This window comes from Xyrauchen texanus, chromosome 37 (genome assembly GCF_025860055.1).
Source record: "Xyrauchen texanus isolate HMW12.3.18 chromosome 37, RBS_HiC_50CHRs, whole genome shotgun sequence".
Lineage (NCBI taxonomy): Eukaryota > Metazoa > Chordata > Actinopteri > Cypriniformes > Catostomidae > Xyrauchen > Xyrauchen texanus.
In genome coordinates, this window is record NC_068312.1 from 5,941,020 (window position 1) to 5,963,637 (window position 22,618).

The following is a 22,618-nucleotide window of genomic DNA, read 5'->3' on the forward strand; positions in this document are numbered from 1 at the left end:
ATAGGCATTGATGTCTTGCTGAAGAGGCAGTCATATGCAGATATATTTGGTACCTGTGATGTCACAAGTTTTACCAATTCCAAACGAGCCGTTTCTAGAGCCTGGTTTAAATAAATGCTCTTTTTTTATTAAGGAGGAAGTTTTCAGTTCTCAAACATTTTTAGAGTACGACCTCTTATATGTCAAAAGATAAAGGAAAATTGTATTCCTCATGTCATGACCCCTTTAATATACTGCAGTCAGACTTTAAGTGTGATACTGCATTTGATAGGACTATCCATCTGTTAAAAGTAAATTTAATCATCAATTGTCGGTAAACAATTTTATTTAAATTTATTAATTTGGTTAATTTTGATCCACATACAGTGCATTCAAGGTAAACAATGTATCAGTATATGTGCTCTGGCAATCCAACCCATGACCTTAGTGTTGCTAGCGCCATCCTCTAACACTTGAGCTACAGGACATTCAGGACATTCATTTTTATTAGAATGAAAACATTAAAGTATTCTTACCATTTTTTTAGACCAGTGTTTTTATATTTGATTGCATTCTCTCTGATTCATTCATTTAGAAAAGCCATTTCAATTTTGTAGCTTTAATGCTATTCTCTATCTGTTGTTCAACTTTTTAACTCCTACTGTATAACCGTTAACTGTCACCATAAAAGAGAATTTCCATTCAACTACTACTATGAAGTTCATAACATAATCAGTTTGACATAGATTAATCTGCAAATTTCTTAGCTATTTTGAAAAGATTAGAATAGTTGCTGAGGATAAGAATGAATATGTGCATTTGTGCATGTTACTAGTACGATCTTAGTGCTTACAGCATTCTCATTTGTTCTTGCTGTGTTTAGAGTTATTTAAGCTTAGTTTCTTTAAACAATCAATTTCTTTATTATAATTCAACCATGCCTTATTTGAGTGTGAGCATTCTTGACCATTTGAAAGCTTTATTTTAGTTGTTTGATTGCCTTTTAGCAATGTTGGTTTTAAGAGGTTTTAAGAACCAGATGGATTTCTTTTTCCTATTAATAATTTTATTGATTCGTATGTGAAATATGGAATAAACAGAACATATACACACAGAATCAACATAACTCCCATTATATCCCCTTCCCCTTCACCTTCACCTTCTCCCTCCCCAACCCCACCCTGTCCCTCAACAAATTTCCCTGTGGGAAAAGCCTAAATTACACCATCCACACATATATGCAAACAAACAAAAGATAATATTTGAGAACATAAAAAATATTTAAAAAAAATAAAAAAGAGTGAAAAGAAAGAATTCCACAAAGAATAGAATTTACAATTACCACCACAATTCTGTTTCTCTTCACATGGTCCTCACTGAGAGCCCTCCAGAAAGGCCAAATACCTGTCCCATTTCTTACCATATGTGTCCATTTTGCCAAGTTGCTTATAAGACATCTTTTCCAATGCCGCCACCCTACCCAATTTGGTGAACCATTCTTCAAATGAGTGAGCGCCAATTGACTTCCATACTCTATGAATTATCTGTCTGCCAATCATTACACTAGTTTGGACCCAGCTTTTTGTATATTTGTCACCTACTTTAATGACCACCCCATAACCCAATATACATAGTCTGGGGCAGAATTAAATCTGAGTATCTAAAACCCCACAGATAAAATTCTGGACTTTTACCCAGAATTCTTGAATTTTAGTGCAGAACCACAGAGCATGGGCCATGTCTCAATCCTCCAACTGACATTGCCAGCAGGTAGGTGTGTTTTTTAGACCAAGACTAATCAATCTAGAGGGAGTCCAGTAAAACAATGCAAAATCGTAATACCTTTGCCTTAAGCGCCTTCCATGCCATGCCCACAGAGGACCAATCGGTTTCTACATAAGCATTAACTTCTATCTTTAACATTTGTTGAAATGATCTGTCCTGTAGAAGAGATGTATGAAAGCGGCATCTATATTATTTCCTTTTCTCTATACAGGTGAAACTCGAAAAATTAGAATATCGTGCAAAAGTTCATTAATTTCAGTAATTCAACTTAAAAGGTGAAACTAATATATTATATAGATTCATTACAAGCAAAGTAAGATATTTCAAGCCTTTATTTGATATAATTTTGATGATTATGGCTTACAGCTTATGAAAACCCCAAATTCAGAATCTCAGAAAATTTGAATATTGTGAAAAGGTTCAGTATTGTAGGCTCAAAGTGTCACACTCTAATCAGCTAAACACCTGCAAAGGGTTCCTGAGCCTTTAAATGGTCTCTCAGTCTGGTTCAGTTGAATTCACAATCATGGGGAAGACTGCTGACCTGACAGTTGTGCAGAAAACCATCATTGACACCCTCCACAAGGAGGGAAAGCCTCAAAAGGTAATTGCAAAAGAAGTTGGATGTTCTCAAAGTGCTGTATCAAAGCACATTAATAGAAAGTTAAGTGGAAGGGAAAAGTGTGGAAGAAAAAGGTGCACAAGCAGCAGGGATGACCGTAGCCTGGAGAGGATTGTCAGGAAAAGGCCATTCAAATGTGTGGGGAGCTTCACAAGGAGTGGACTGAGGCTGGAGTTACTGCATCAAGAGCCACCACACACAGACGGGTCCTGGACATGGGCTTCAAATGTCAAACGTCTTACCTGGGCTAAAGAAAAAAGAACTGGTCTGTTGCTCAGTGGTCCAAAGTCCTCTTTTCTGATGAGAGCAAATTTTCCATCTCATTTGGAAACCAAGGTCCCAGAGTCTGGAGGAAGAATGGAGAGGCACACAATCCAAGATGCTTGAAGTCCAGTGTGAAGTTTCCACAGTCTGTGTTGGTTTGGGGAGCCATGTCATCGGCTGGTGTTGGTCCACTGTGCTTTATTAAGTCCAGAGTCAACGCAGCCGTCTACCGGGACATTTTAGAGCACTTTGTGCTTCCTTCAGCAGACAAGCTTTATGGAGATGCTGACTTCATTTTCCAGCAGGACTTGGCACCTGCCCACACTGCCAAAAGTACCAAAACCTGGTTCAATGACCATGGTATTACTGTGCTTGATTGGCCAGCAAACTCGCCTGACCTGAACCCCATAGAGAATCTATGGGGCATTGCCAAGAGAAAGATGAGAGACATGAGACCAAACAATGCAGAAGAGCTGAAGGCCACTATTGAAGCATCTTCGTCTTCCATAACACCTCAGCATTGCCACAGGCTGATAGCATCCATGCCACGCTGCATTGAGGCAGTAATTAATGCAAAAGGGGCCCAAACCAAGTACTGAGTACATATGCATGATTATACTTTTCAGAGGGCCGACATTTCTGTATTTAAAATCCTTTTTTTTTTATTGATTTCATGTAATATTCTAATTTTCTGAGATTCTGAATTTGGGGTTTTCATAAGCTGTAAGCCATAATCATCAAAATTATATCAAATAAAGGCTTGAAATATCTTACTTTGCTTGTAATGAGTCTATATAATATATTAGTTTCACCTTTTAAGTTGAATTACTGAAATTAATAAACTTTTGCACGATATTCTAATTTTTCGAGTTTCACCTGTATGTGGCAACGTCTCTAAACACACCAAAGCATGTTCTGATGAAAATAAAATGTTCCCAATTGAGCTGTCAGTGGCAGATGGAATAAGTGACTTGATATAAAAAAAAATCTATTCTAGAGTAAATCATATGAACTGATGAAAGTAATGTATAGTCCCTCCCAGATTTTTACACATCCTCTGTAGTGTCAGTGTTGGTCTAAAGGGTCTACACACCTTTGCATCACTATGATCAAAGACCAGATCCATCAAATGATTGAAGTCTCCACCCAAAACCATACCATGAAGGATCCCAGCTGCTTGTAGCTTACCCTCAAGATCTATAAAAAAGTTCTGATCATCAGCATTAGGTGCATAAATATTAGCCAAAATCAGATTTTGTCCCTGTATTTCAGTTACATCTATGATTCTTCCTAAATTATCTTTAATCTGTTTTACTTATGCTTACTTATCAGTGTGATGACTCCCCTGCTCGTACTCAAACCAGTACTACAAAACACAGGCCCACCCCACGCCCTGCCAAGTTTTTCAGCTTCCTGTGAAGAAAGGTGTGTTTCTTGAAGGAACACTATATCAATTTGTTTATGCTTAAGAAAAGATACAACCTTCCTTCTTTTTATAGGGTGCCCCAGCCCATTAACATTCCATGTGGAGAGAAACATTTTACCTAAATTAAAGTGTGACATATTGACATGTAAAGATAAATTGTGTACCCAAGGCTAAATTATATAGACCACTATCCAACATTGATGTAACATAACATCCTTAATAACCCACAGAACAGACAAAAAATGCACTTGAACCCCACGCATAACAGTCCAAACTGGTGTCCTTCGCTTGGAAATCCGACCACAGACTTTCCGCGACACTATTGCTACCAGATTGCTCAAGTCCGGTGATTTTTACATATACTGTATATGTATATGTATTATATGTTTGTTTTAGTTGTTTTTCTGCTTTTTTCTTAACATAAACTGTGACATTAAATTGAACATAAATTTGTTCAATAAAATACAAAATTAAATATGCCCAAGTAAACAATAACATCAAACCCACAATGTGAGCAAATGAGCTCTACAGTAAGTTAACAAAGAGAGAAAAAACAAAGGGGGAAAAAAGAGTCAGGCAGGAGCCAGTGGGAAGACAACAGAACAACAAACCCTCTCAGGCTGCATCAGTAATATGCACAATGTGTAGTCTTTATTGTTGATCGAGTGCAGGCAAAGGTACCCACTCACTCCATTGAAGACCATAGCTTGCCGTGGGCATGTAAAAGTCTTACACCCACCCTTGCCGTCAATTCTCAGTTTAGCCAGATTAAGCAGTGCAAAGCTCTGCAGCAATTTTTTACACTCTTTGAATCCGTCCTGCTTCGCTTGAGTCCATCTAGCAAAGTCCGGAAAAACCATGATGTTGTAGTCCTCCCACCACAACTTGACTTTATTCCTTGCCAGTTGTAGAAAAAAGATTCTGTCAGCCAATTGCAAGAACCTTGCCAGGATAGATCGGGGTATGTCACCCACCCTGGAAAGCTGACTGTAAACTCTGTGCGTGCCCTCTATCTTGTGCCAGCGGCCTGTTGTGTCAATCAAATTCGGAATAAGCCCATCCACAAACCTCACCTTATCCTGACCTTCCTTTCCCTCTGGGATTGCAACAAAACTAACATTATTAAGCCTGTTCCGATTTTCAATATTCTCTAGTTTATCCCACATCCATTTCAAATCAGCTTTTGAAACAGGCAGGCTAGCCTGTAGCTCTCTTTTGGCCGACTCCAGAAACTCGACCTGCTTTTCTACATCGTCCATTCTTGTGATCAGGGTGGAATGTTTGGCCTCCATAGATGTTATCGTTTTATGTATTTCTGCGAGGCCCTCCATGTCAGTCGAGATTTTCGTCAGTGCTGCATAAATGTTTGACTGGACCTCTGCCATGTTGATCCTGTAAAGCGTCCGGCGCGTGAGGTGTAAGGGCTTTTTAATGTCCCCACAGGCCGACGATTTTGAATTTTTCAACATCCTGCCCACCCAGCACAGTTTAACAAACAAAACTATTACATTTCTCACCAGTTAAAATTTCTTAAAAGGAAAACTGTTGCAAAGTTTAAGCAGAGCTTAACACGATTCTTGAACCAGATGGATTTCTGTGTAAGAAGGTAACTGCAAAGGTTTTTATTGTCGTTGATATTCATGTGTTTTTGTACACTTAATATTGAGATGTTTATTGTTTTACCTGTAACTGCTGTGTTCCATCTAGCCATGTTTGAAGTGTTTGTTTGTTATTAAATAAAGCCGAGATATTTCATTTGTGAAATCCCACTATACATTTATTAATTAAACAAAGTTTTCTAAAATGCTTGTTTTAATAAACTACTAATTTAGCATTTAAGGTTTGCTTCGCACAAATATATTTAACTTGTAAAATGGGAGAAAAATGTCACAACGAAACCAGGACATGCCAAATATAGTCAAATATATAATGGTAGGTTTTACAAATCTAAAAAATTTAAAAATACAAATGTACATAAATTTACAAATTGAAACACTTCTGTGGTACTTACTGTATCTAATAATATATATTGTTTTAAAGTAGATGTTTTCAGAGAATTCAAATGTGGGGGAGGGGAATTGTTTGAGGTGTGTAGCTTATATATAAAATAATTTGACAATGCAAACATCTTAATTGTAATTCATTATATATTTATGAAATACGACCAAGACATGTTTTCAATAGATTAACCAAAATAGTATAGCTGTTTTGTTTCTGTGGTAGTTTATACTTTTACTAATTGAACAAATGTCACGCAAAGACATTGACTACCTTTTGCTTTAGGGGAATTTATTATGACCTTGTTTATGAATTCCTATTCTGCTCTTTTTGTGAGCTGATTCAGAATATCTCTCAAATTATTCCTAATTATTAGCTAAGATTATCACATTGTCAAAAATAACAGTATAATCATTTTTAATGAGAGGATTGATGGACATTTTATAAAATGGAAAATTTGACTCTATAAAGCTACATTAAAAGACATAATTGTAAAGTTATTATAAAACTTTGACCACACATTCTATTAATGCAAAACGTTTTATATTGCTTGACAACCAAAATGCAATAAAGCCACTCAAGGATGTGATTTAAAGGTATTGTTCACCCCAAAACACAAGTCATTGTTTACACAACTCTGTGTTGTTATAACCCCATATGTCTTTATTTTTCTTAACACAAATGGAGAAATTGTGAAAAAAACATTTTGCTCACTGATGTCATACATTTTACGGTGACCACCTCCTCAAGCTTCAAAAGGACGCAAAATAATAATTCAGAAGAAATTATTCAATGAGACTGATGATTGTTCTGAAAGCATATGATAATGTTTGGTGTGAAACAAACCGAAATCTAATGTGTTATTTTGTGAAACTTTTGACCAACTGCTGTCCTGTGTGCGTTCATGAGACTGCACGAGAGCAACAGAATGCACAGCCCCTGCTCGGAGATGGAACATCGAAGCAAAAAGTAGTTTTGTTCCTCTAAAAACGGGTCCATCTCAGCAATACTAACAGCACAACACAGCTGCACACAAATCAGAGAACAGAACTTACTAAACATGTCTGAGGAGTTTGTAGTCTGAGAATTGATGCATTTCTATACCCAGCCTTATTTTTTGAAAATGTGCTCAATCAAACTGAGGGAGAGAGGAGGCGGGAATGTCTGTCACCTCTTCTCCATTCTGAGCCGGTGCGTGTGACAGACCTCTGCCTTAAGAGAGCGATACCCCAGCGAAAATATTTAGTAGGTGTAACATTCTTGGCCAAAATCAAGTAGTTTTTAACCGGCTAGTGAGATTCTGGCTTCAATGTACTGTTATGATAAATTTTTTGTTGTGTATTGTATTGCTGTGGTGGACCTGTTTTTAGATAAACAAAACAAGTTTTCGCTTGAACGCCCCATCTCATGAGAGGCGCTGCTTGAACTGTTGCTCCCGTGCAGTCTCATGGAAAACAAGGAGAGCAACGCTCTATCGTATGCTTTCATAACAATCACGAGTCACATGGAATCATTTATTACACTTCTGAATTATCCTTTTTCATGCTTTGGAAGCTTGAAGGGGTGGTCACCATAAACTTCCATTGTATTTTCACAATTTCTCCCTTTGTGTTAAGAAAAAGAAAGTTGGGTGAACTCTCTCTAACTTTTTGATTACATTTTATTACATTCAAGTTTTGAATCATTCATACTTGTCATTTTATTTAAAAGAACATCTTACATTTACACATTTGGCCAATGCCTTTATATCTGAAGCAGTGTCTTAGTCTACATGTTATCAGTATGTGTTCCCAGGAATCAAACCATGACCTTGTTGTTGCAAGCACTATGCAACTGGAATCTTCATCTATTAGACATCTTTGTTCTTCATTACTCAATCTTTTTTTTTTTTTTTTTTTTTTGTGACATATAATTCCCAGGGGAATAATGAAATATTAAGACATAGATTATCTTACCTTGATACTGTGGCTTGGGCCAATGATGTGGCTTCACAGTAGCAGTTTGGAGGTAATCGATCTGTTTGGAGGGGAAATGAGAAGCTGAAGATGTTCACCTCCTCTGCTGCTCTATAGTTACCAGCTCAATGGTGGCAGGAGATTACCTTTCACATGGTGTGAACACTAATAGTAACCTGTCTGGGAATAGAGGGGGTTTGGGAAAACAACATTTTTGCCTGCTCCAGAGAAATTAATAAATATACAAAAACAAATCTGGAGTAAAAACATATAATTTCGTTTTTTTCACTTTTCACCTTCTAAATGCAACAATATAACAGGTTCTTGTTAGATAATTAAAATACTGACAAAAACTTTCAAAATTAAAATATTGTTCAGAAAATTCATTAAGAGTCCCTGTCATGTAAACTCGGGTTTTGCTAAGGGTAACAGTTGGCCTCTTTAGGTGCAGTGTGATATACATGGTTGCTAGATAAACAGGTGTTTTATTGTCATAGCAGTTACTATATTTTGTATTTTTGCATGGCTGGAACACTGTAAGACCAATCAGTAAGACCAATCAGTGTTCAGAATTGGAATTATCCTTTTTAGAGCTTTTTTCCACATATAAACAAATAACAAAATGATATCCTTTTATGTATCTATTTCATTTGTAATTAATTAATTAAAGGTAAATAATAAATTTTGTGTTGCAGATTTAAATTCAGATATATTTTAAATTATTTGTAATTATTAAGCTTTTAGTATAGAAATCAAATCTTCACTGATCTCATGATCGGCCTTGTTTGTCTTTGCTGTCTCTGACAGGCTGAGGAAGAGGAGGCCCGTCTGGCTTCCTTACCTGCCTGGAGGAGAGATATCATGAAGAAAAAGTTGGACGAAGAGAAGTAAGTTGAAGTTAGAGCTCTTGCTCTGAATTCATGACAATGTTTAATATCAAATGGTAATAGCTATTTTGATATTGATAGACCCAAACTAACCAAACAAGTGAGACAAAGATTGCTTTTAAAAGTCAGATTTCTTCTATGCAAATATGTGAGTTTTCTCTCTTTTACTCTCTTTATCTTTTTGTGGATTATCATAGCTGGGGTGATAAGAAGTAAATAAAAAAATGCTATTTCTCTGATTGTGCTGCTTTAAAATGTTCTCTGTAATAATGCTTTTTAATTAGGAAAAAAATGCAAAATTTCAAATACGTATAATCATCTAATTTCTCTTATTCACTCCTGGATGGACAGGGAACAGAAAAGGTGAGACATCCTTTACTAATATCAGTAGAAATAAGTAGCATAAAATGATAGTGGTAGTTGTACTTGTGACATGTAAATGACCACATAACAGCATCAGCATGGTTTACAAGCAACATTAACATGAAAGAAATAGTTTCAATATTTCTGCCATCCAAAAAAAAATTATTATCTGTCATCATTTACTCACCCTCACTGTTCCAAACCTGTGTGCTGTATTCCAAGTCTTCTGAAGTCATATAATAGCTTTGTGTAAGACTCAGTCCAAGATTTAAGTCTTAAGTAAAGTAAACATGCCCGGATATGTTATGGTTATGAGAACTGGAGGCTAAAATGTGTTAAAGTGTTCTGAAAATAATGTCACAGTTATTTTAGGGTTAAAAATGACCAGGACATTTTTTTGACAGGTTTTGTGATAATCCCTTGTGTACTCATGAGAGAAGTAGTGATAACCGATTCATGAATGAATCATTATTTTCATTCGAAACTTTTCAATAAGGACTTTGGAAGACTTGGAATATAGCACACAATGATACATTTGTTGTGTTTATGCATCCTTTCTGAGGCTTAAGAGTACCAGTGGCAGTTTGGAACGACACGAGGGTAAATAAATTGTGACAAGAGTCTTTTTTTGTTGTTGTTTTTGTTACGATACTTTAGTTAAATACTTATTAAAGAAAATTTAGTCATGATTTCTAATTGAAAGAATTCTGAAAGACATTTTCTCACTCTTGCAGAAAAGAGCAGGAGCAGCGACGAATGGAGAAGGAGAACGAGGAGAAGTCGGAACTGGAGCGACTACGAACGCTAGGCTACGATGAAACCAAGCTGGCACCGTGGCAACGGCAGATCATTTTAAAGAAAGGCGACATAGCGAAACAGTAGAGTTCACTCTCCAAGTCATTCTCATTCACATGTGCGCAACTCTCTGCTGACGTACAGATGTAGGATACTTCACGTTCACAATCTGCCGACCCTTTTACACGGGTCACTAGACAGCTTTCAGGTTGCTTGACCATCATCTTCATCATAATCACTACCACTTCTTCAGAGCTCTGATGAACAGAACAGTTAAGTGAATGAAAAAGGTTGTTGTTGGGTCATATTCCTATGATATGTTAGCATTCCTCATAACAATATGTCTGTAAATTATTTTGCAGAAAATATTTGTAACACGTCCCACCAGATCCTTTATTTAGGATCTTGTATTTTTATATCTAGATAAAGAATTTCTGTCAATAAAACAACATTTACTCTGCTTTTTCTTGGTACCTCAAGTGTGGACCCCACTACACACACACACACAATCACATACAAAGTGTGTAAAAAAAAAAAAACATCTTCTCCAGCATTTTCAGATAATGTATATGTTTAATGAGCTAAACATGTTTAGACATCAAGTCTCTTAAAAATAATAATAATCAGTAATAATTCATAATAAACGTAATAATGAGAATCATGTATCTCATAATGAGCCACAAGGCTGGACTGCTCATATCAGCTGCCTGGAAAAGAAAATAATAATAGTAATAGCTGATATTTTCCCCCAGTCATAATAGGATTACAGAAGCCAATGTCTTAAATATTCAACTAAATGTTAAATATCACATCTAATCTAATCTACAGGACATGGCAGATGAAATAGTTTCTTAATGTGTCATGAGATGATGTCATTGTATTCAACCATGCTGTGATCCCAGAAATGAAGCTGTTCACAGATATTTTGGGATAAAAATACATCACTATTTGTAAGAATTATTTCTCTGCTTTGCAATTGTAGTGTGCGCTATTGTTAATATATTTAGAGTAACTAGACCTCAGAAAAGTGCCGGATTTGGATCTGTATGAATGTGCATGTGTGAGAGAGTTTATGTATGTGTGCACAGTCACATGCATATACATGTCATTCGTCTGTCTTGTGTCATTCCCTATGCGATGGGTAGAAATTATGTATCGTGAATGTTTTTTTTTTCTGTACAACTGTAAAAATAACATAAGTATATATTGAGATAAGAGAGATGGATGGTTCTTCTTCAGTTTGGAAACATTCAAATGCCATAACGATGTTGAAAACAAAGATGTGAATGTCATTGCCATTAGAACATTTTCTATTAATAAAGACTCCATAGAAGCACTGATAACTCCTTACTCCCCTATTATGATGGTCACTTACATGTTTTATTTCTGGATTCAGCCTGGCTTGTATAGGCGGTCTGTAATTATACACTTTAATTTTCTCAATGGCAAAATAATTTAATAAAAGTTTAAACAACTTATTGTGTCGGTGGAATACCTCTTATACTCTACACAAATAACTTACAATACTGTACATTACACAAATGTATGATTTGAATTTTGTTGAAGGCTCAAATATGAATGAATTGTTACGTGACGTGTGCCTGAACGACCATTTGTTCGAGCTTAAGACTCGCCTTATAAATATTAATTATATCAATATTAAATTATTAGTACTTACAACAATGGTTTCATAAATTAATTCTTTAGCTAAGATCACAAAAAAAAAAGATGTTTTTCACAATGGTCCAGCTAAAGCACATGCGCATTCTCGAGTTGATTGACAGGTGAAGTCTAAAAGATGATTGGCTCTTTTACCTGGAAAGGACTTCATTTTCCACATTCACCATTGGGCGTTCCCTTTCTCCCATTAATTTATACAAGTGCGCTATCTCTGGCTAAATAGTGTCTGACATAATTTACTTACTTTCTTTTTATCTGCACAGAGGTGTAGATTCCAGGGGGGATGGGGGGAGGTAACCCCCAATAATAAAAACAAGCAGGTACAACCCCTCCCAATATATATACCATGATCAATGTAAACATGTAAATTCTTCTCACTTTTTTTCCTTCAAATTGTAGTGCTATAAATTATATAAATTCTTTAAAAATCCATTTATATTTTTTTCTCTCCAAATTTTCATTTCTTCTGTAGCTAGGCAGTGTTTGGGGGGTTCGCTGTCCTTTATCTGCATATCGTGGCGCCGTTCTGCAATCTGTACTGCATAACGCAGTGGCTCATTGGCGTTTATCAGGGCCCATTCGGCATGTTTCACGGACGACCAAACGGCCCGCTCTGTTCTCCCGATGGCCAATCCACCCCTGAACGGCCCACAAAGTGCGTCGGCCAACCGGGAAAATGCCAAGTATGCCAGATTACCAGTCCAGCCCTGTTCTCGCCCCTATCTATACTTAGGACGTGAGACTGGAAATGGACACAGCCACCGATCACTTGCTTAGGTCATGCTTCGAGAAAATGCTTTTGTAGAAGAGGAAAGCGCGCTAAATCACAATTTTTTTTATTAGAAACAGGCCAAGTATACACAGCACACAATCATTCAAACGTACATTATAAAAATCTGAAAACATTACATATATTACTTAATCAGATGTATTTTAAAGCTTTAGAGTTCCAGGGCCTGGGTAGTGCCTGGGTAGGGCCCAGCGAGTATTGAATTTCTCACATTCCGTTTTTTTCCCCCCCGCAGTTTAAGGGTCACTGTTTCGGGATTGTTCAGTTTTTGCTTTGTTAAAAAATATATATTACTGCCAAATCCAAATAATAATCTATTTGGTAGACACTTCAACTTGTTTTTACCTTAAAAAACAATCATTATCTTATAACAACCAGGACTCCTAAGCAACCAAATTGACCTGGTTGCTAGGGAGGGTATATACACATGGGGCAACCTCCTTGTGGTCACGATTAGGGGTTCTTGCTCTCAATGGAGCGCGTGGTAAATTGTGCATGGATCGTGTACAGTAGCATGGGCCTCCCATACTGTGAGTCTCTGCGGTGTCATGCACACCGAGCCACGTGATAAGATGTGCGGATTGACGTCTCAGAAGCTGAGGCAACTGAGACTTGTTCTCCGCCACCCGCACTAAGATGAGTAACTGCGCCACCACAAGGACCTACTTAGTGGGAATTGGGCATTCCAAATTGGGAGAAATAGGGGATACAACATAAATAAATAAAGCTTTAGAGTTCCTGCAGGCGCATTTATTCTTTAAACTTTTATCAAAACTGTAGAAGCCAAATAAAATATCTTTAAGCCATAAAGAAAAACTATCCAAAAGTGATGCACATATAAACACGTGTGTTTTTCTCCAAAATAATGCCAAATGGACACATTCCCAAAAAAAAGGTGGGGGAGATGTATCCACAATACCACAAAAAATATCACAGGATCCTTATCAGGGCACGTGTTTTTAAAATAAATGTTTAAAGAGTTGTCGGAAGCTTAGTGGTGGTGACGTTGGAGTCATGCGCCCGTGGTGTAGTTCTTTATAGTCTAACTTTAGCTTTTTACTTCTGGCGATTGCATTTAGGCTTCAAAATGCATGAATGTTGTGTTCGTTTGTGAAGATTATCACGATGAACAAAACGCTTAAGAATCATAAACTTTTGTTGGTCACAGAGCTTATTTTCTGCAATTATCCAAAAGTCAATGGAAAAATCCTAATGGCTTTTTGTCGAGGGAACCAGGGTGATGCTAACATCCGGGTTAGCCTACAAAAAACTTCATCCCTGCGGCACTCGATTTCTCCAAGATATTTTAATGCAAGTGGTCGTTTGTACAAGTGCTAAACTGTCTCTGGTAGGGCAGACAGAACAAAAGCAACGTTAAATTTATGGGACTGTATTAAGTTTCGTGACGCGTGATGATGACGTAACTGATTTGCTGACAGGTATGCTTTGGCAGGTACATTTTTATATTTATTGTTTATTATAGGTTTCTAAAATATGACATTTAAACTTAAATGTAGGATATTAGTGGAGTGCTTAATTGTATACTCAGAAATATTTATATCATATCTATTATATTTGAACAGGCGTTGAAGAATAAACGGCCGAAAAGTTTAGCCGAGCTGCAACAGTAACTAGGGGGAGGATCTTGCTACATCACTTAACCAGCAGATGGCACCAAATAAATTTTAGAATGCCTGAGGTAATGGATAATTAGATAAAAGGGAAAATAAAAATGAATAAAACACGTTCCTTACTGTACTGTCACACATACAGTAATGAATCTCTTGCGGTTGCATGTTAAGAAATACAACCTCTTGCGAGATTTAAGAAATGTGAAATACATGAAGAAATATAAGCGCAGTCGTCGGTGGGCGTGGCTTGGCTCACCTGGAGTGACGTTTTGCGCTAAGTTGTGTGAATATGAATGTACAGACAGACGCTGAGGAGGTGCAGGTATGTGTTGAAGTTCTGCTTAAAAACTCTGCTCAGTGCACTCAAATGTGACTTCTGGACCCTCTCAAAATTACATTTCATATGATATAAGCTGGTAAGTCACTTCGGAATTAATGTATGACGCTGTTGTTTTGACAAACCTACACGACTTCCAAAGAAACTGCCCTTTCTTTTTTGTTTGTAGAAATTATGTTAAGTATACATGACTTGTGTGAGGTTTCACATGATTTAGTACACCTGTGTCTGTGGGGATTTCCAGGAATGTTGATCGAGGTACATTCCACACAGATCTCAGACAAACTTTCAGGACAATTCAAATGTAGTGATTATGGTGGAAGTGACATATTTTAATGATGTTGCAGCACTTTAACACATCAAAATGGAATAAAATAGATGGAGCTTAATGGAAAATATTTAGCAATACAATTAAAATGTATAATTTTATGCTTATGTATAAATTATATTTTGGGCCAATTTTAGGAACATTAAGATTGTTGCATTGTGATTTTACATTTTTAATTTTGGGGTGAAATATGACCTGGACATGTTTTCGTGATATTCAACTCAAGAGCATTACAGGTATAGTTTACCCAAAAATACAAATTCTCTCATCACCCTCGTGCCATCCCAGATGTGTATGACTTTATTTCTTCTGCAGAACACAAAGATTTTTTGAAGAATATTCCAGCTCTTTAGGTCCTCACAATGCAAGGGTATGGTGACCAGAACTTTGATGCTCCAAATATCACATAAAGTCAGTATAAACGTAATCTATAAGACTCCAGTGGTTTAATCCATGTCTTTAGAACATATATGATAGTTATGGGTGAGAAACTGATCAAGATGTAAATCCCTTTTTACTTTAAATCTACGCTTTCACTTAAAATTGATGGTGTGTAAATGACTTTCGCTTTCACATTCAGCCACCTACCTGTTGGGGCTGGTCAAAGGTGTAAATGTATAAATAACTTAAATATTGATCTGTTTTTCAATGACACCTTTCATAACCACTGGAGTTGTATGGATGTTTCATGCTGTTTTTATGCTCTTTTTGGACTTTCTAAGTTCTTGCCATGATTCACTTGCATTGTATGGACCAATAGAACTGTTTGTTTGTGTTCTGCAGAAGACAGAAAGTCATATATATCTGGGATGACATGAGGGTGAGTAAATGATGAGATAATTTTCAGTTTTGGGGGAACTAGTCCTTTAACTTTGTGTGGTGGTGTCATAATATAATTTATTCAAACTTCTCAGAGTACTTTGTTTTGAAAGGAAATAATTCTAAGGCTTGAGAGTAGTTCTTAATCGTAAAGGTGGCAAACACTTGGTTCACATCCATCACTTGATTCTAGTGATCACTGTTAGCAGAAACCTTCCAGAATGCCAAGCTTTCACCTTTAAATCTTTCGTTTGATCAAATTAGCTCTGGTAAATGACGGTTTGTGAAAAAGCCTTACAGTTCATGATTAAACACTAAACATGCTGTCACTCCACCCATCTCAGTTGTAACATATAGGTTAGGTGCAGTGGTCTGCTGGTAACGCCAGGCAGATGACCCTCAAGTGCCAAACATCTTCAACCAGCCAAACCAGAAACCAGGTTCCATGTCTCACAGACGGTCTGACCAATCTCTCCTGCTTCCTGAGAGCCATTTCTTCTCCGTGCTTCAGCTGGACCAACCGTCAGGACGTTCAGCTTCGAGCATCGACCTGTCCAGAGTGGAATCGCCAGAGGATGAAAGAACTGTGGTGCTCAGCACCCAGGGCGAAGCAACTCATAAACGGAGCACGCAGCAGCTAATACCCAAGAAACTGGCGGTGACCAGCCGCCTGAAAAACCGCCACCACACCACTGTAGTGTCTCTGCCTGTCGCCTTGCAGGCATCAGATATATCCTGGGAGGACTATGACAGTGATGGAGGTGATGGGTTTTCGCTGAGGAGGAACTGCAGGAATAAATCGTATCGCGCTGCCGTCACCAGTATTGATGAATTGGCAAGCGGAATTAAAACTGAAAATCCAACACCAGTTGAAGACAAGGTGGTTAGCCCAAAACAAGCAAACAAATCTGGACGCAAGGCAAGTGTCAGCTCTAAAATTACTGCTTTTAAAGGATTAGGGAAAGTTACCCAATTAAACCCACCAAAGTTTTACACTCATTTTCTTATGTAAATGTTAACAGCCTTCCAATAAAGTGCATATTAAATCAAATATTAATCTCTCATCTAAACATTATGTTTTGTCATAAACTGACAAAATAAAGTTACTTTATGTAATTGCAAATGTGAAAAGTCTGAAGCGGGCTTATAAGGAACATGTGTTCTTAATAAGCCCACTATGCTTTAAAAATGAAAATACTTCACATTTTACTAAATAAACACCTCAATTTTGATATATATATATATATATATATATATATATATATATATATATATATACATACTGGCGGCCAAAAGTTTGGAATAATGTACAGATTTTGCTCTTATGGAAAGAAATTGGTACTTTTATCCACCAAAGTGGCATTCAACTGATCACAATGTATAGTCAGGACATTCATAATGTGAAAAATTACTATAAAAATTTGAAGAAAAAAAAATTCAGAACTTATTAGACTATTTCAAAGAGTTCTCATAAAAAAATCCTCCATGTGCAGCAATGACAGTCTAGCTGATCCCACACAAGCTTAATGGTGTAAAGATCCATAACGCTGTTTTCCTATTATGTGTTGTCCAATGTCTGTTTTTTTTTTTGCCCACTCTAAGCTTTTTTCTTTTTTTTTCCTCTCTGTTTCAAAAGTGTCTTTTCTTTGCAATTCTTCCCATAAGGCCTGCACCCCTGAGTCTTCTCTTTACTGTTGGACATGTGAGGGGTCTATTTCTCAAACTAGAGACTCTGATATACTTATCCACTTGTTTAGTTGTACATCTGGCCTTCCACATCTCTTTCTGGCCTTGTTAGAGCCAGTTGTCCTTTGTCTTTGAAGACTGTATTGTACATCTTCGAATTAAATCTTCAGTTTTTTTTTTTGCCAATTTCAAGCATTGTATAGCCATCATTCCTCAAAACAATGATTGACTGAAGAGTTTCTTGAGAAAGCTGTTTCTTTTTTGCCATGATTCACCTAATATCGACCTTAAGACATGCCAGTCTATTGCATACTGTGGCAACTCAAAAAAAAAACACACACAAAGACAACGTTAAGCTTCATTTAAAGATCCAAATAGCTTTCAACTGTGCTTGATGGCAAATGTTTTTCTAGTACCAAATTATCAATTTAGCTTGATTACTCAAGAATATGGTGTTGGAGTGATGGCTGCTGATGTCCTGACTATACTTTGTGATTAGTTGAATGCAGCTTTGGTTAATTAAAGTACCAAATTCCTTCCGAATCAGTAAAATCTGGACATTATTCCAAATTTTGCCAACCAGTGTATGTCAGTGTATATATATAAGATTTAGAACTCAAACCTATAAATAAAATATTTAATTTCAAAATCTGACAATTTTTTTCTGCCTATTCATTATCTCCCTGCAATGAAATTTGATTCATTATGTAGAGTTCACATACATATGTACATGCAATATATAGAGCATGTTTGTTCTTGTTGTTTAAAAAATAAAATAATAATTCTGCTTTTAAGCTATGAGCAAACAGACTTTTCAAAGGCACTGTTTCTTATAAGTACATGTGACAAAGAGATATATTTCTGGATTATAATTACAGACAGAGCCCTAAATCTTGTTTGAGCTCAAGAAGCTTCTAAAATATTTTCATTTAAAGTGGTTATCAGAAGTTTTTATTCATTTTCTTCTTTTACTGCATCCATCACTCCGGTAGTGTCCTGCACGAGCTCCAGATACTTGTCAAATACATCTTTTCAAATACGAAGTATTGCTGTTATATACTAAGAAAAAAAAATCAAGTATCATTTGATTTATTAATCCCTTAATTTCATATTTATCGTCATTCCTCGCCCGGTTTGTTGAACTGTCGTCAAAAACTGAAGTTCCCCTTCTGTCACTTACTTACGATTGTAGTGACAGAAGGGGTCTGTTCTGAGTGCCTCACGTACCTCTGAACTTGAACTTGAGAAAAGGCCAATGTCAAGTTGGCTGACAGAATTTGCATGCCCTGCCCCCAGACATACGGCTATAAAGGTAGCGGGCGAGCGAATGCCAGGCAGATTTTTTCTTCGGTGCCGAACAGTTGTGTGATCAGCGAGCTGTGTGAAACACGACTGCTTCACCCACGAGCTTTCTGTTGGATCTGATGGCGCATTTCAGCGGCTTTCTCCTCTCTGCACGCTGTGCGGACTCTGCCCCTGGGCGCTTCTCTTATAAAAGAGTTGACTACTTTGAAAGAGTTTATTCTCCTCTAAAAGAGTTTGATTCTGGTAAAAGAGCAACATACACAAGCGAGTGTTCTTTTTCAGAACACGTCTTTTTAAAGATTTCCTTCCGCCGCTGTGTAGTTCCTGGATACGGTCGATTTCTCTCCACTTCTGATGGTCATAAAAGCTGTCTCATGTGCCTGGGCTGCAAACACACGTAGGCAGCGTTTTATGAATGGTTTATGTTCTCAATACGAGAACATAGCCATGGCAACATTGCGGTCGTGGCTTTCTTTTCTCACGAGAGAAAGCCACTTCTGCCACCCCCCGCGTCGTTCCTTCTTCCCACAGAATTGAGGACAACACGGCTGGCGTTGAAGGCGATTCAGGGATGACAACGGGCTCAGTTTCGCCGGGTAAATCCCCACGAGCCACCCGCCCATGGCACGCTTGCTTGCTTCTGTCCGAGCTCGTGATGAGTGTGGCTCACTTCGCGGCCAGCCTGCATTCTCCTTCGAGCCCCCGGAATTGGATGACTATTTCGCCGTTGCATCGGAGAGCGTCACAGCGGCGTCTAATGCCGATGACTCGCCTGGGCTGCCACCTTCGGGTTCTTTCGCCCAGTCTGAGCCTGACGCACAGATGTCCGCTATGCTTTCCCGGGCCTCCCAAATAACTCAATAAAGAAACATTTGATTGGCTCCAAATAAAAAGTACAATTGTTCCAACAAGTATGTGCATTTCTCTGTAACAATTTTTTTTCTCTTGCTTTTTTTTTTCCACCCTCATTCACACACTGAGAAACGCTCCGTTTCTCATTGTTCTGATTGGCCATCTACTCTTTACTGAACTGCCTACTCATTGCCATCTCTCTGCCCGCCGCTAATGGGTCGGGGCCTCAGAAGTGATAAGGCAAAGTCAAGTCATAATTTTTATTTGTTTAGCACTTTTCACAACACGCATCGTTTCAAAGCAGCTTTACAGGAAAAAAACTGTAATATCTAACAGTGATCATTGTGGAGTTAAAATTAAGATTCAACTTTATTGTCATTGTGCAGAGTACAGGTACAGAACCAATGAAATGCAGTTGTTTTCGCATATCCCAACTAAGCTGGGTTCAGAACGCAGGGTCAGCCATGAAACAGCACCCCTGGAGCAGATAGGGTCAAGAGCCTTACTCAAGGGCCCAACAGTGGTATATTGGCAGTGCTGGGTCTTGAACCCCCAACCTTTTGGTCAGTAACCCAGAGCCTTAACCACTAACCCACCACTGGCCCATAAGATTGGTTAATGGAGAAAAAGTTCCTTCCCCTCTAGCTAAACAGCATGAATATAATGCCAATATTAGTTAATTGTGTGCAGTGCAAGTCATGGTTTAAAATTTGTAAATTAATTCGAGTGAAGGTCCATTTTTTTATGAACTAAGATTATTGTCTAATGTCTTTGAAGATCCTGGATTAACTGCAGAAGTTCACATATATGCATTGTCCTTTATTAGTTGGCTGATGACGGCTTTTGCTGGCAATTAAATTATAGTCTAATTATATTTAGTATATGTATTCCTTGTCAAAAGTGTAGTCCATCAATATAAAAAGGTGAAATAGGCAGAGATCAATTAAGAGATGCATCGCAGTTCAACCTGCAGGGCATTATGGTGAGGTTCAGTAGGGTACCTCCTAAATCCTTGGTTCAGGCAGTGGCAAATGAAGTATCCGATGTCTTGCAGGTGGAGTTGGCATAAGTTCATCCTCTGAAGCCAAAAAAATTAAGAGATGTCTGCTAGCACCGGCTGTAGTTTGTCGTTATCTCTCAGTGACATGTAATATTGGAGTCCGACACCAAGCAGGAACGGAGCTGGATCTGGCAGGCTCTGGATCTGGTGGGATATGAATCCCGTGGTTGAGACATGGAAACAAATAGAATAATATTAATGTAGGTTCCATTCAATTTATGCAGAGTTATAGATCATGATGGAGGTTTCTGTTTCCGGCAGACCTAACTAAAGCAGCCTAATTGTGAGTTGATGGATAAATGAGGTGTATGCCTGGCTAAATAGATGAGTCTTTATTCTAGACTTAAACTGAGTGAGTGTGTCTACATCCCGAAACTGTTATGAGAATATTTAATAGTTTAGGAGCCAAATAGGAAAAGGATCTACCTCCTTTTGTGGATTTTTATATTCTTGGAATTATTAGCAAGCCAGAATGTTGTGATCGTAATGAACGTGACGGAATATAGCATGCCAGAAGGTCACTTAAGTGCTGTGGAGCTAGACTATTCAAAGCTTTGTATGTAGTTAACAGATACAAGATTTTAACAGGTAGCCAATGTAACAACGATAAAATTGGGCTAATGTTATCATATTTCTTGGCTCTTGCGAGGATTTAATAATATTAGGGGAGGGGGGCGACACTTCTAGAGAAGTCTGTATTTATATTTTCTGTTATTTCATCAAGTTCGACTAGGCTTTTTGGCTTTCTGAGTATTTGAGACAATTCTGGAAAATTATTAGTGAAGCTATCTTTAGTGGTTGAAAGAATAGTTCTACCTGAACGATAGTATGGTGTAGATTGAGTGAAATTAACAAGAGACAAGGTAGTGATCTGAGATGTCATTGCTTTGCGGTACAATTTCTATAGTATCAACAACTCCATATGACAGAATTAAATCTAGCATATGATTATAGTGATGAGTTGGTCCTGTCACATTTTGTCTGACTCCAAGAGAGTTGAGAATATCAATAAATGCTAAAAGTGTCATTATCGATGTGAATGTTGAAGTCACCAACAAGTACAGTTCTATCTACATTAACTACTAATCAGATAGAAAATGTGCAAATTCATCAAGGAAACCAGAATAAGGCCCAGTTGATCTATATGCTGTAGCAAGGGCAAGATTTTGTATTTAATCTGATGATCTGATGGTGTCATATTAAGCATTATTAGTCCAAAAACTTGTATATCCTGTCCTCTGAGTAACACCAAAATCTTTAAAGTAAACTTTAAAAAATGTAATTGTTGCAACACCTCCTCCTCCACCCTTCAGATAAAGTTCATGTTTATAACAATAACCTGGGGGGAGTAGATTCATTTAAACTAATATATTCATCCAGTTTCAGTCAAACAGAGTGCATCCAAAATATGATCTGTAATAATTTAATTTACAATTATTGCTTTGGTAGAAAGAGATCTAATGTTTAATAGTCCTACTTTTATATGATGTTTATCTTAAATTTTTGTTTTTCAAGTTTGAATTTAATCAAATTTTCAAAATTATTTAGTGAGGGGTTTGTGTTTGGTAGTTCAGGGACACAGTCTCTATATGATATCTAGGTGATACAGTCTCTATGTGTTGTAGTTTATGTGACCTGTGTGACATCTCAAGGCAGCTTGCAGATGTTCGGATTAACCAGTTTGTCTGCTTCCTGACAGTTACTCAAATCCTATCAAATCACTATTAGACTATGAGCCAAATTACTACAGAGGAGACCGTCACCTTCCCTAGAGGGATGGCCCCCACTCTGTTCGTCGTAGTGATGAGTTTTATAGTAAATTTGTGTCACTGGATGTCTGAGTGGTGTCCGGAGAATAGACTGAGGCGTTGATGTGTTGTTGTGGAGGGGGTCAGATGCAAATGTCTACCACATTGTGACATCACAATGTAGAGGAAGATGAGTCGTTTTGCCAGCGTGGTTTCAACAAATGCTCTTTTTGCAGTGAGTAAAACGTTTTGGAGTTCCGAAATTTACTTTGTTTTTGTAGTAAAATTATCTCCAATATGTCAAAATA

The 22,618-nt window shown here is 37.4% G+C and overlaps 2 protein-coding genes across 5 annotated transcripts in view; both read left to right on the top strand.

Annotated features, from left to right (window-relative positions):
- espn (espin) overlaps window positions 1-11,543 on the top strand; it is a 128,545-nt gene extending 117,002 nt beyond the window's left edge. For 2 of the 3 annotated variants that reach the window (XM_052108420.1, XM_052108423.1), the window contains 3 exons: window positions 8,837-8,916; window positions 9,259-9,279; window positions 10,014-11,543. In XM_052108420.1, the coding sequence (XP_051964380.1) occupies window positions 8,837-8,916; window positions 9,259-9,279; window positions 10,014-10,161 (249 nt within the window). In that variant the 3' untranslated portion in view covers window positions 10,162-11,543. The remainder of the gene's footprint in view (window positions 1-8,836; window positions 8,917-9,258; window positions 9,280-10,013) is intronic. The other variant, XM_052108421.1, reaches the window with a different exon arrangement.
- A 2,877-nt stretch (window positions 11,544-14,420) lies between these two features.
- The window catches only part of arhgef16 (Rho guanine nucleotide exchange factor (GEF) 16), a 38,785-nt gene continuing 30,587 nt past the window's right edge, over window positions 14,421-22,618 (top strand). Inside the window, exons 1-2 of one of the 2 annotated variants that reach the window (XM_052108425.1) lie at window positions 14,421-14,497; window positions 16,004-16,578. In XM_052108425.1, coding sequence (XP_051964385.1) covers window positions 16,105-16,578 — 474 coding nt within the window. In that variant the 5' untranslated portion in view covers window positions 14,421-14,497; window positions 16,004-16,104. Of the gene's footprint in view, window positions 14,592-16,003; window positions 16,579-22,618 lie in introns of both variants that reach the window. The other variant, XM_052108424.1, reaches the window with a different exon arrangement.